This window comes from Pristiophorus japonicus, chromosome 5, assembly GCF_044704955.1.
Source record: "Pristiophorus japonicus isolate sPriJap1 chromosome 5, sPriJap1.hap1, whole genome shotgun sequence".
Lineage (NCBI taxonomy): Eukaryota > Metazoa > Chordata > Chondrichthyes > Pristiophoridae > Pristiophorus > Pristiophorus japonicus.
In genome coordinates, this window is record NC_091981.1 from 211,753,589 (window position 1) to 211,767,915 (window position 14,327).

General features: G+C 42.0%; 1 protein-coding gene across 1 annotated transcript in view; it reads right to left on the minus strand.

Moving 5' to 3' along the window:
• The window catches only part of LOC139264136 (zona pellucida-binding protein 2-like), a 123,042-nt gene that overhangs the window by 60,451 nt on the left and 48,264 nt on the right, over positions 1-14,327 (minus strand). Inside the window, exons 5-6 of the mRNA XM_070880221.1 lie at positions 10,023-10,241; positions 5,358-5,437 (exon numbers count right to left, since the gene is read on the minus strand). Of these exons, the coding sequence (XP_070736322.1) occupies positions 5,358-5,437; positions 10,023-10,241 (299 nt within the window). The remainder of the gene's footprint in view (positions 1-5,357; positions 5,438-10,022; positions 10,242-14,327) is intronic.

Below are 14,327 nucleotides of genomic sequence, written 5' to 3' on the forward strand. Positions count from 1 at the left end.
GATGCTAAATCCCCGGGGCCTGATAGTCTGCATCCCAGAGTACTTAAGGAAGTGACCCTAGAAAGTGTGGATGCATTGGTGATCATTTTCCAACAGTCTATCGACTCCGGATCAGTTCCTATGGACTGGAGGGTAGCTAATGTAACACCACTTTTTAAAAAAGGAGGGAGAGAGAAAACGGGTAATTATAGACCAGTTAACCTGACATCAGTCGTGGGGAAAATGTTGGAATCAATTATTAAAGATGAAATAGCAGCACATTTGGAAAGCAGTGACAGGATCGGTTCAAGTCAGCATGGATTTATGAAAGGGAAATCATGTTTGACAAATCTTCTGGAATTTTTTGAGGATGTAACTCGTAGAGTGGACAAGAGAGAACCAGTGGATATGGTGTATTTGGACTTTCAAAAGGCTTTTGACAAGGTCCCACACAAGAGATTGGTATGCAAAATTAAAGCACATGGTACTGGAGGTAATGTATTGACGTGGATAAAGAACTGGTTGGCAGACAGGAAGCAGAGAGTCGGGATAAACAGATCCTTTTCAGAATTTCAGGCAGTGACTAGTGGGGTGCCGCAGGGCTCAGTGCTGGGACCCCAGCTATTTACAATATACATCAATGATTTAGATGAAGGAATTGAGAGTAATATCTCCAAGTTTGCAGATGGCACTAAGCTGGGTGATGGTATGAGCTGTGAGGAGGATGCTAAGAGACTGCAGGGTGATTTGGACAGATTAGGTGAGTGGACAAATGCATGACAGATGCAGTATAATGTGGATATGATGTGAGGTTATCCACTTTGGTGGCAAAAACACGAAGGCAGAATATTATCTGAATGGCGGCAGACTAGGAAAAGGGGAGGTGCAACGAGACCTGGGTGTCATGGTATATCAGTCATTGAAGTTTGGCATGCAGGTGCAGCAGGCGGTGAAGAAGGCAAATGGCATGTTGGCCTTCATAGCTAGGAGATTTGAGTATAGGAGCAGGGAGGTCTTGCTGCAGCTGTACAGGGCCTTGGTGAGGCTTCACGTGGAATATTGTGTTCAGTTTTGGTCTCCTAATCTGAGGAAGGACGTTCTTGCTATTGAGGGAGTGCAGCGAAGGTTTACCAGACTGATTCCTGGGATGGCAGGACTGACATATGAGGAGAGATTGGATCGACTGAGCCTGTATTCACTGGAGTTTAAAAGAATGAGAGGGGTTCTCATAGAAACATATAAAATTCTGATGGGACTGGACAGGTTAGATGCAGGAAGAATGTTCCCGATGTTGGGGGAGTCCAGAACCAGGGGTCACAGTCTAACGATAAGGGGTAAGCCATTTAGGATCGAGATGAGGAGAAACTTCTTCACTCAGAGTTGTTAACCTGTGGAATTCTCTTCCGCAGAGAGTTGTTGATGCCAATTCGTTAGATATATTCAAGAGGGCGTTGGATATGGCCCTTACGGCTAAAGGGATCAAGGGATATGGAGAGAAATTAGGAAAGGGGTACTGAAGTGAATGATCAGCCATGATCTTATTGAATGGTGGTGCAGGCTCGAAGGGCCGAATGGCCTAATCTTGCACCTATTTTCTATGCTTTTACATTTCATATACCAGTGTGTAGGTTTCACTTCATCGCTGATCTTCTACCTGAACTCCATCTTCCCGCACTATCGCCAGATCCCTTGATTCCCTTTAATATGCAAAAAGCTATCGATCTCTGTCTTGAAGATACTCAAAGACTGAGCATTCACAGCCCTCTAGGGTAGAGAATTCCAAACACTCACAATCCTTTGAGTGAAGAAATTTCTTCTCATCTCAGTCTTAAATGCCAACCCCTTATCCTGAGACTGTGACCCCTAGTTCTGGACTCTCCAGCCAGGAAAAACAGACTCTCAGCATGTAGTCTGTCAAGCTCTGTGAATTTTATACGTTTCAATTAGATCTTCTCAACTCCAGAGAATATAAGGCCATTCTACTCAATCTCTCCTCATAGGACAGCCCCCTAATCCCAGGAATCAATCTAGTGAACCATAAGAATTCAAGAAATAGGAGCAGAAGTAGGTCATACGGCCCCTCGAGCTTGCTCTGCCATTCGATAAGATGATCTAATCTTGGCCTCAACTCCACTTTCCTGCCTGTTCTCAATACTCCTTTATTCCCCTATAGTTCAAGAATCTGTCTATCTCAGCCTTGAATATATTCAATGACTCAGCTTCCACAGCTCTCTGGGGTAGAGAATTCCAAAGATTCACGAACCTCTGAGAGAAGAAATTCCTCCTCATCTCCGTCTTAAATGGGCGACCCCTTATTCTGAAACTATGCCCCCTAGTTCTAGATTCCCCCACGAAGGGAAACATTCTCTCAGCATCTGGCCTGTCAAGCCCCCTCAGAATCTTATATGTTTCAATTCTTCTCATTCTTCTAAACTTCAATGAATGCAGGCTCAACTTTTCTTCATAAGACAACCCCTTCATCCCAGGAATCAACCAAATAAACCTTCTCTGAACTGCCCCCAATGCAAGAATATCCCTCCTTAAATAAGGAGATCAAAACTGTACATGGTACTCTAGGTGTGGTCTTACCAATGCCCTGTACAGTTGTAGCAAGACTTCCCTACTTTTATAGTCCATCCCCCTTGCAATAAAGGCCAGCATTCCATTTGCCTTCCTAATTGCTTGCTGTACCTGCATACTAAACATAGAAACATAGAAAATAGGTGCAGGAGTAGGCCATTCAGCCCTTCTAGCCTGCACCGCCATTCAATGAGTTCATGGCTGAACATTCAACTTCAGTACCCCATTCCTGCTTTCTCGCCATACCCCTTGATCCCCCTAGCAGTAAGGACCTCATCTAACTCCTTTTTGAATATATTTAGTGAATTGGCCTCAACAACTTTCTGTGGTAGAGAATTCCACAGGTTCACCACTCTCTGGGTGAAGAAGTTCCTCCGCATCTCGGTCCTAAATGGCTTACCCCTTATCCTTAGACTTTTTGTGTTTCATATATGAGGACACCCAGATCCCTCTGTACTGCAGAATTCTGTAGTCTCTCTCCATTTAAATAATATTTTGCTTTTGTTGCTTTGTTGCACCCCCTCTAAGGCAAGTATATCCTTGCTTAGGTAAGGAGCCCAAAACACAGTAGTCCAGGTGTGATCTCACCAAAGCCTTGTACAATTGTAGCAAGACTTCCTTACTCTTCTACTCCAATCCTCTTGCAATAAAGGCTAACATACTATTTGTTTTCCTGATTGCTTGCTGTACATACATGCATGTTAACTTTCAGTGATTCATGTACAAGGACATCCAGGTCACTCTGAATACCAACATGTCCCAATTTCTCACCATTTAAAAAATACTCTGCTTTTCTATTTTTTCTACCAAAGTGGATAATTTTGCATTTCTCCACATTATATTCCATATATTCCAGCCTTTTAAATTAACGGTCAGAAAAGACTTTGTGAACCCAAATTTCCAATGTCTTTTACAGAACTGCCTTTCTGCTGTGAACACAAGTTAAAATTGTTGGAAGCATGTATCATAACAATGATGTGTGAAAAAACTAGGGTTAGTTTTTATATATATTTTTCAGTTAATTATTCAAAAAATTAAGGTAGCTGGTGAGAAATTAGTTGGAAACTGCTTTTTGTTAATTTTTATTTTAATTTCCTTCTGATCTAATTTTTTCACCTTTCTTTCTTTTGTCTTCTATAATAGTGGGTAATTTTCTGGCTGCACTTCTAATGGGGAGTCTTGCTCATTCAGAGTATGTTTTAAAAATTTGCACAGAAAAGTGCACACTTTTCTGAATTTAAATGCCTGGAAAGTCATATACAATCCAAATCGGAATACGAGTACTCAGCAGGAAATGACTTCCTGCCAGAAGCACAAAGTTGGAAAATTATCTCTTCTAGTTTATCTTTCATTTATTTTCTTTGTCTTCTGATCCTCTTGTTTAGCCACTCTAGGCCTTAGGTGAGCTTTTCGAAGTTTGAATCTTTCCTGCTCCAGATTTCCTGCATTTGTGCTTTAAATAATCACAGTAACTATTTGTACCATGTCTCCCTTCTGCGCAGAAGCGAGAGTTAGGACAAATATCACCGACTCCGCTCCCCGCAGTGCAATTCCCACTAATCCTTTACTGCGCATGCGTCCAACACCACGTTGCCTTCGATCCATCCAGCATCGGGCCTCCCCAGGCCCTGAGTCTCCCATAGCCCCGAGCGGGCCCCGACACTCCTGCAGCACCGGGGAGAGCGGGCGGTGGGGGGAGAGAGAGGCAGGTGGAGAGAGCGAGAAGTGGGGAGAGCGAAAAGTGGGGAGAGAGAGCTTGTGGGGGTGAGGGGGTGCAGAGAGAGAGAGTTCTTGGGTGGGGGAGAGAAAGAGCTTGGAGAGGGCAGAGAGAGGGGTGGGCAGGGAGGGGCAGGGAGTGACACACAATGGTGGGGGGGGAGGGGAAATCAGAGGGAAGAGAGGGAACTCAGAGAAGATGGATCACGTTCTTCCTACTTCCTGGTGCGTGCCAGCTTGGTGCACGTGTTACAAGGGACATCGTTGGGGTGGATGAAATCCAGAAGTCACGACACTGTCACTATTCACTTCATACCCAATAAACATGTTAACAATCCACACACAATGCCCCATCTATGTGGGGGGGGAGGGGGGGGGGTTAAGGATCTTCAGCTGGTGGAGGGATTGCTGGGGTAAGGGTCTTCAGCTGGCGGAGGGATGCATTTCCGTTGGGATAATGGACTTCGGCTGTAGGAGGCAGCACTCGTGCTGGGGTAAGAGTCTTCAGCTGGGGGAGTGATGCACTTGCGCTGGGGTAAGGGACTTTGGCTAGAACTTGGTTGCTTTTGGGGAGATCTATCCTTTGTGGCTTCTGAAGTCAAAATGGATCGAATTACAAATTGGAAATTCACTCAGAACTTGGGCTGGGCGGTTCCAGTTTCACATTCCAGAGGAACTTCAGGGTGTGGCTTATTCTCCAAGGGGATCAAGCAGCAGAAGGTCTGGAGAGCCAATCAGAGAAATGGTTGCATTTCATTTAGTACAAATAGATGCATCCTTAAATAATTTGTTTAGAATGGATGTGACACTTGCTTGAAATACTGTCCTGTTAAATCCAACAATGGTGCCTACTATTTTTACACTTGTGTAGGTGCAAGATTATATCCAGCAAGATTAGTATGGTGAAAAACCTCAATTTAATAAAAACTCTACAGTGAGACATTTCACATTTTTAGCCCTCTGGTATTTATTAATTAAATAATAAATAATTGGATTACTATGGTAAATTATGTAATTCTAATTATAAGCATGTACTACATGCTAAAAGCTTCCATGGTAATACAGCCGATACACAATATTACCTTTTTGACACGTTCTTCGGACTGTTGGTCACACTGTGAATCATTACATTGATCTGCCCAACCAAGTGCAAATGGAAACACTGTAAAAGGAAAGACAGTTTTTCTAATTGAATAGTTTCACTTTCTGTCACAGAGATACAGTGCTTCACCATAAACAGGACACTCAAATGCCATTTACACCATTCATGTAAGAACACTGACCTAATTGGGGGGTTGCAAGTTCTTCGCATTATTCCCCTCACAATGAGTTCCAATCTCAGCTATGTCAGGGAAGTCAGCAAATGAAGGCGAGGGATGAATCGAGGGGGAAAATGGAGGACAAACCGTCTGGTATATATAATAATGTAGGAATCTTGTATCATTTGGTGAGTACACTGGAAGAGCTCCTTGATTTTCTTCTTGATACCTTGGGATCTTTTACGTCTATCTGAACAGGCAGAAGGGGCCTTAGTTCAATGTCTCATCTGAAACATGGCACCTCCAACAATACAACCTCAGCATTGCATTACTTTATCTTATTTTGTGTGTTTAAGTGGAGCCTGAACACACTTCATTCAGACTCAAAGGGGAAAGAATACTATCATCGAACTAAACTGACACAAGATTCCACACTATCTGTACTGCCTGTGATTTTCCGATAAGCTGCAAGCTGTGTGAAAAGCCCCGCAGGTAACATGAGCCTTGTAAAATATTGCCCTGTCATGCAATTGATATTAGATTTAAAAAGCTTACTAACAGTGGTTTATTATATAAAGTACAAGAAAACAACCAATTCACAATGTGGAAACTGAATATCACTTTCCTTCTTCTATGAAGCTGAATTCTATTGGGTTTATGTATGAATCACTTCTACAGGTCACCTCAACCGTTGCCAATTCCTTCCAATTATTTCAGCACTATCAGTTAGAAGAACAGTGCGCATGTCATGCTTCACTGTGCATCTTACCCAAAGCAAGTAGCAAAGTGCACCACACTGTGAATTTAGATTATAATGCTGACTTAGAAATTAGTCATTCAAAAAACTTTTTGTGTCTATATTCGTCCCCTCTTTGTTTTAGTCATACTTACATAAAGGCTTTCCTACCTCCCTATACCAGATCTCAAGAAATGTCATTTCTCGTTCAGATGCTGCTGGACGGGTATAAAGTAGATTTTCTGATCGGGCTTTAACATTATGTTCTCTTCTGCAGCCATATCAGGCTCCCCCTGCTCCTCTCTGTAATCTCTTGATCTCTATAGTGAAGCCTCTTTTCAGGGTGAAGTTGTGCAACGTACAGCACATGAATTATTGATATTTTAGCTTGGTGCCAGAACACTCCCATGTTTATTCGAGCACCTGAAGTGCTGGTTCAACATGCCAACGGTGTGTTCACTGATTACTCTGGTGGATGTCAGCACTTCATGATACCTGTGTTTAGCTGGTGCCCTGGGATACAGCAATTATCATGATTCATGGCTGCAAAGGGTATACTTGATCATCCAGAAGCACCCTGAGACTTGCATTTATGTGTTAATATAGATGGAATGGTGGACTGCATTAAAATGAAGGTATCTTCAGAACTGCCTGGGAAGAAAGCATTCATGTACAACAACAATGACAACAACCTGCAAGTATATAGTGCCTTTATCATAGTAAAACGTCCCTAGGCACTTCACAGGAGCATTATCAGACAAAATTTCACACCGAGCCACATAAGAAGATATTAGGACAGGTGAAAGAGGGAGGATTTAAAGGAAGAGAGGGAGGTAGAGAGGTTGAAAGGTTTAGGGAGGGATTGCAGAGCTTAGGGTCTAGACTGCTAAAGGCATGGCCACCAATGATAGGGCAAAGGAAATTGGTTCAAACAAGCTGAACTTTGAAATGGTGAAATACATTCATAAGAACATAAGAACATAAGAATTAGGAACAGGAGTAGGCCATCTAGCTCCTCGAGCCTGCTCCGCCATTCAACAAGATCATGGCTGATCTGGCTGTGGACTCAGCTCCACTTACCCGCCCGCTCCCCATAACCCTTAATTTCCTTATTGGTTAAAAATCTATCTATCTGTGACTTGAATACATTCAATGAGCTAGCCTCAACTGCTTCCTTGGGCAGATAATTCCACAGATTCACAACCCTCTGGGAGAAGAAATTCCTTCTCAACTCGGTTCCTTCTCAACTCAAATCCCCCGTATTTTGAGGCTGTGCCCCCTAGTTCTAGTCTCCCCGACCAGTGGAAACAACCTCTCCGCCTCTATCTTGTCTATCCCTTTCATTATTTTAAATGTTTCTATACGATCACCCCTCATCCTTCCGAACTCCAATGAGTAAAGACCCAGTCTACTCAATCTATCATCATAAGGTAACCCCCTCATCTCCTGAATCAGCCTCGTGAATCGTCTCTGTACCCCCTCCAAAGCTAGTATATCCTTCCTTAAGTAAGGTTACCAAAACTGCACGCAGTACTCCAGGTGCGGCCTTACCAATACCCTATACAGTTGCAGCAGGACCTCCCTGCTTTTGTACTCCATCCCTCTCGCAATGAAGGCCAACATTCCATTCGCCTTCCTGATTACCTGCTGCACTTGCAAACAAACTAACTCGGATTCATGTAGTTCATGAGCACATAAGGCCACATGAGTGCAACCTATAAGTTCCTGGACCTGCAAGAATCCTTTCATACTATAAAATTGCATATCCCTCTCATACTACTTTTGGTTGTCCGTAAGGAAGATTGAATGACCTGCTTGAGAAAACAAAGCACAGTAATTTGGTTAACACATCTATGGGCAGCTGATTGAATGAAAAACCAGTAACTTAAGCCAAAGTCTGAAATGATTCTGAAGCATAACATTTCAGGCTCTGCTTGGCTTGAAACAATACCACATATCGCAGAATCTCTTGTAAATCTTAGCCTCCACAGACACTGTTCTGTTGAAAAAGGCAAGTATTTGTACCTCTATCTGTAGAGTCTGATATGGGAATACCAGCTGGTGGGGCAGAGCACTTCTGGTGTAGATTGTCCTGCCTCGCATTCCTCCATTGACCCTTCCTTTCTTCCTCCAAGATGCACACATACAGGAAATTCCCATGAGAAACCCATTGTGACCCTATTGGAGCCTTTGTTAAATGAAAGATAGCTGTACAACAATTGCCACAAAGACTCCTGAAAACTTAAATGCTAACAGGGAAAAAGAATACCCTCTCTCCAAGTTTATTGTACCTATTGACTGAGCTCTTTAAATAAACATCTATGTACAGCTATGTCCCTAGCAATCTTGGAGCCCATTTTATACAGACAGATAATGCAAACTGCGCTATACTAGTAAAAATATAAAAAAATAATGGGGATGATGACAAGGACATTATTTCAGCTTAATTTACATAAATCTGCCACAAGCTGGTGGGAGCTTTCTGGAACCACTGAGATTAAGATTTCAATATTAGAGTGAAAATTGGTAGAGATTCACTGTGATGGATCTTTGCTATGTTTTCCAATCAGTTCAGCTTAAAAAAATAGCCATTACTAATGAGAAAATTAACTCTGCTGTGTCTTTCCAGCATTTTACATTTTTTATTTTGCAGTTTGACTTTTCATCCATTCAATTTCTAGCATAGTTTTGATCCGTGGAGCAGTTTAGTACCACATCTTTTTTCAATAGCTATGGCACAAGTCTACAAGGTATCTTTTCCTCTTCTGGGTTTACAAACACACAGCAAACACCAAACTCAATCTCTGAAATTACAAACCTCACATAAAAAAAACAAAAGAGCCTATTTATTGAAGAAATAGAAATATTTTAAACATAAATAAAAAGTGGAAACTATTCCCGTATTTGATGATTTCTAAATTGCTCTTCAACTCTATGATAGTGGCACTCTACCAGCAACTGTAGAGGGGCAGGCCCTGGATACTCCTTCCAGTCCAGATCTCATGCTACTTGAATATCAAATTAAGAAACTGGTCCATTCTCCATGAAGTTGACCTACTGCTGGAATTCAGCCTCACTAAGCCAACATTTTACTGGCACTGCACAATCACTGATTTGCTTAATGCAATTGCCCTCTTCACCCTAAATGAATAATTGCAGAATAAATTCTCAAAAAATGTTCAAACTCATAACTAAAATTTGACTCTGAACCAAAAAGTAAAACAAAGAAATGTGGTATAAATAGGGCAGTACTGCAGCAACAAAGCTACTATGGTGGTCAGGTTAGACTTGCAGACCTAACCATCACAGTAGCTTTGTTGCTTCCTTCCATATAAACTCTGCATATAGTGTATTAGCAATTCCAATCCAATTTGGTCATTAGTTCCTGCTACCATCTTTCTATGGGCCCCTAATGGATGTTGGGTGTCGATGTAGAATGTAAACAAAAACAACTGTTCAGCCCTGCAGTTGAAATGCTTGCCAATGTTCAACTTCTAGGATCACAGCGGTGGTTGCTATTTGATTGAGGAACCAGCAGCTGTCCATCCCAATGCTAATGTTTGTGGAACTATACCATAACATCAAACATCACCTTTAGGAATGGAGACAAGGGAAAGAAAAAAGGTAAAATTGGAGGAGAAAAAAAACTGACTTCTATTACAATAAAAATATATATTTATCTAGTTCACTGATATTACTTTCAATCTTATAAAACTTATAGGTAATATTGATTTGAAATAAACTTTACATACCAATAAATTGGAAATTAAACATATGACTAAGTGGTGTCTTTGAGGATTTGATACTGTGGCAGGCTGAATTCCAGTGGTGCACCTCACACTGCAAATCCTGGACAGCATCTTCCAACTGTTTCTGCAAATGTTTCTCAAACTTGGTGATCTCATTATTGTTGCATTTAGTTGTGTAGAAATCTGCTTCCAGGCGGACACTTTTTTTTGGGTTGTGATATACTTAAAAACAAATGAGCAACAATAAACGTGTTACAAGATTACAACTTGACTGATCATGGAACAAACTAAATTAAAATAAGCAAATAGATAGAAGATGCATACTAACAAAGATTAACATTGCTCTAAGTAACATTAGAAATTTTTACCCTGGAACGCCATTGACTTTTTGAGTTTTTCTTTCTTTTTAAAATGTACCAGTGATGCTACCCACAGGCTGAGGAGGCTGTGTGGGGAATGTGGGCAGAGGAGCGTGGGGGCCCATGACGATGCCTAGGGTGAGCATGGTGCTGACTGTAAGGCTTGGATTGTGTGGGTGGGGGGGGTCTAAGTGTTGGGGAGGTGCACGGATTTACAAAACAAAGAAAATTAAATAACAAGAAAGTTAAACCCAGGAGTGGGGCATAGGCAAAATAGTGTGGGCAATGGTTCCTTAAATCAAGTTGCAGGCTAAGACTTGACAGATGTTTCTTCAATCATTTTCTCTGCTGTAGTATGGTTCGACAGATATTTTTGGAGGAATACGATTTAGGAGAAAATTAAAATTGAATTAGAAAGGAGAAAAACAAACTTAACAAACAGAAGAAAACATTTCAGATACAGACTGAACAGTTAAGAACTGTTATTATAAAGATATATTAATGGAGCACACTTTACAGGGAAGAAAGCATTTAGCAAACTTTTTTTTCCAATTTTCTCACCCCTCTTTAGAAGGTGCTGACTCATACCAGGGTAAAGTTACCCTCAGTACCTTGTCCAAGTGGTAGTCTTCATATGAGATCCTGCAGAGTGTCAGCAGTCTATTGTGTGACACATGTACATTCATGTGCACAACCTCAGGGGCCAGCCACACCAACAGACACACTGTGGCATTGAGAAACATCTATTAACACCGACACAATCAGTACAGAGCCACATACTTACCAGAGGACAAATGGTACAGGAACAGCATGCAGCTTACACACATCCACAAAGGAAAACAATCTCCCAAGCCAGCACAGACTTGGTCAATGGATAGAAACCAGGACCATACTGCCCTTCGTCACTATTTGATCCATTTCTCCCAATCCCGAAAGAGCAGTAGCCAGGCATCAGTATAAAAACTACTGGGAAACACTGGTAACTATCTATATAATTATATATATATATATATATATATATAAATAAATATTATAAATATATAAATATATTATACACAAATACATTTGACACCTTTACAGGCAGGTCAATTCATGAGCAAAAATAGAATGCAAAACACTCACTAAACAACAGTTGGAAAGAGACACCTTTATGTTTGACATTGGATCAATTCCTTCCCTTTGTAGGTTTGAGTTAAAATGTGTCCAGAATGTGATTAATATATTGGATTGAATTTTCAGAAATATTCAGCATAGCTAAGTTCAGCTGAGCCATGTGTTAAAAATGTCATTTTATTGACAAAAATAGCTAAGGGCAGAATGAAAGTGAATGCAAGTGCTTCAACTGCACTCAGTAAAATGACAAGCATTTTCACTGCAGCCAGTGAGATGGAACATAAGGGAATGGGTTATGACAATGGGACCATTAAGATATTTGTCTGACAAACACTGAGCTAGAGATACTTCTGGGCTCTATAATACTGAATTCTTTAAAAGATTACATAGATAGCTAAAGAGTGGAGGTGCATTCCCTTCATGATCCTTAATAAGTAATCGCAGCTAAGACCACTGTGTGAGCCTGACTCATGGCTCTTTCAACACAACGCCAGGACCCAGTAGACGGCAGTATTCCCCGTAATGGGTAGGTACACCCACCGCACCTCCCCTGGAAGTCAGCCTAATTGACAGGCTGGCTTCCAGTTGGGTGGGGAACTCAGACAGCAACACCACAGCAACAGGTAAGTGCTGGGTCCAGGTGAGGTGGGTGGGGGCTCCAAGCCCGGGTAGAATCCAAGCCCTTGGGGTGTAAGCCTGAGAGGGGGTCCGATTCCCAATCCAGGGGGGTGAGATGGATCCCTGAGAGGGGGCCAATCCGAGAGGGGGTCCAATTCCTGCCCCTGCCCTGGCCGGGGGTGGGGGAGGGAAGAGGATGATCCTCAGGAGGGATCCGAGGATCCGCTCCCTGTACCCAAGGGGGATTTGTGATCGGGGGGGGGGGTGGGGCGATCCCCAACCCTGGAGGGTGCAGGCTGCTTGGGAGGTCGGGAGGAAGCAGGTGGCAAGAAATGGCAGATGGTGACAGGAGCAGGTGGTGGTGCCAGCAATAACTGCAATGATTGGGACTCCGTGGCAGGAAGAACCTGTAAATTATTTTTAAAATATCTTCAAATTAAAAAACTACTTACTGGATGGCTTGAACACTGGCTATCTAGACCAGGGATATAACTGGGAGGCCTCATAAGAACATGAGAATTAGAAGTAGGAATAGGCCATATGACCCCTCAAGCTGCTCTGCCATTTAATAAGAATATGGCTGATCTTTAACCTCAACACTTTCCTGCCCGATCTCCATATCCCTTGATTGCCTTAGAGTCCAAAAATGTATGTGTCTCAGCCTTGAATATACTTAACAATTCAGCATCCATAGCCTTTTGGGGTAGAGAATTCCAAAGATTCACAGCCCTCTGAGTGAAAAAATTCCTCCTCATCTCAGTCTTAAATGGCCGACCCCTTATCCTGAGACTATGCCCCCCAGATCTAGATTCTCCAACCAGGGGAAGCAACCTCTCAGCATCTTCCCTGTCAATCCCCCTCAGAATCTTATATTTTTTTTGAGGTCACCTCTCATTCTTCTAAACTCCAGAGAGTATAAGCCCAATCTACTCAATCTCTCCTCAAAGGATAACCCTCTCATCCCAGGAATCAATCTAGTGAATCTTCATTGCACCGTCTCTAAGGTGAGTATATCCTTCCTCAGATAATGAGACCAAAATTGTGCACAGTCCTCCAGGTATGGTCTCACCAAGGCCTTGTACAATTGCAGAAAGACTACTTTACTCTTGTACTCCAACCCCCTTGCAATAAAGGCCAACAGTTGTCTTCCTAATTGCTTGCTGCACCTGCATGCTAACTTTCTCTGATTTCTGTACGAGGACACCTAAATCTCTCTGAACACCAACATTTAATAGTTACTTACCATTAAAAAAAAATTCTGTTTCTCTATTCTTCCTCCCATCGTGAATAACCTCACATTTACCCACAGTATACTCCATCTGCCACCTTATTGGCCACTCACTTAAACTGTCTATATCCCTTTGCAGGCTTTGTGTCCTCCTCACAGCTTACTTTATCACCTAGCTCTGTATCGTCAGCAAACTTGGGTACTTTACACTCGGTCCCTTCATCCAAGTCATTAATATAAATTGTAAATAGCTGAGGCCCAAGCACTGATCCTTGTGGCACCCCACTAGTTACAGCCAGCCAATCTGAAAAAATGACTAATTTATCCCTACTTTCTGCTTTCTGCCCGTTAACCAATCCTCTATCCATGCTAATATATTACCCCCAACCCCGTGCACCCTTATCTTGCGTAACAACCTTTTATGTGGCACCTCACCGACAGGTCGAATGATCTCCTTCCGTGCTGTAACCATTCTATGCTATACTACTGGTTTCCCTTTATCTACCATGTTAGTTACATCCTAAAAAAACTCTATTAAGAACATAAGAATATAAGAATTAGAAGTACGAGTAGACCATATGGTCCCTCGAGCCTGCTCCACCATTCATTAAGATCATGGTGGATCTTATCCCTTGATTACCCCAGGGTTCAAAAATCTAGCTAGCTAAGCCTTGAATATTGATTGCTTGAAAAATACATTTGTTAAACACTATTTCCCTTTCATAAAACCATGTTGACTCTGCCTAATCATATTATGATTTTCTAAATGCCCTGTTACCACTTCTTTAATAATGGATTTCAGTATTTTCTCTCTCCCTCCTTTCCTGAATAGCAGGGTTAAATTTGCTATCTTCCAATATGCTGGGACCATTCTAGAATCTAGGGAATTTTGGAAGACGACAACTAATGTATCCACTATCTCTGCAGACACCTCTTTTACAACCCTAGGATGTAGGTCATCAGGTCCAGGGAATTTATTGACTTTTAGGG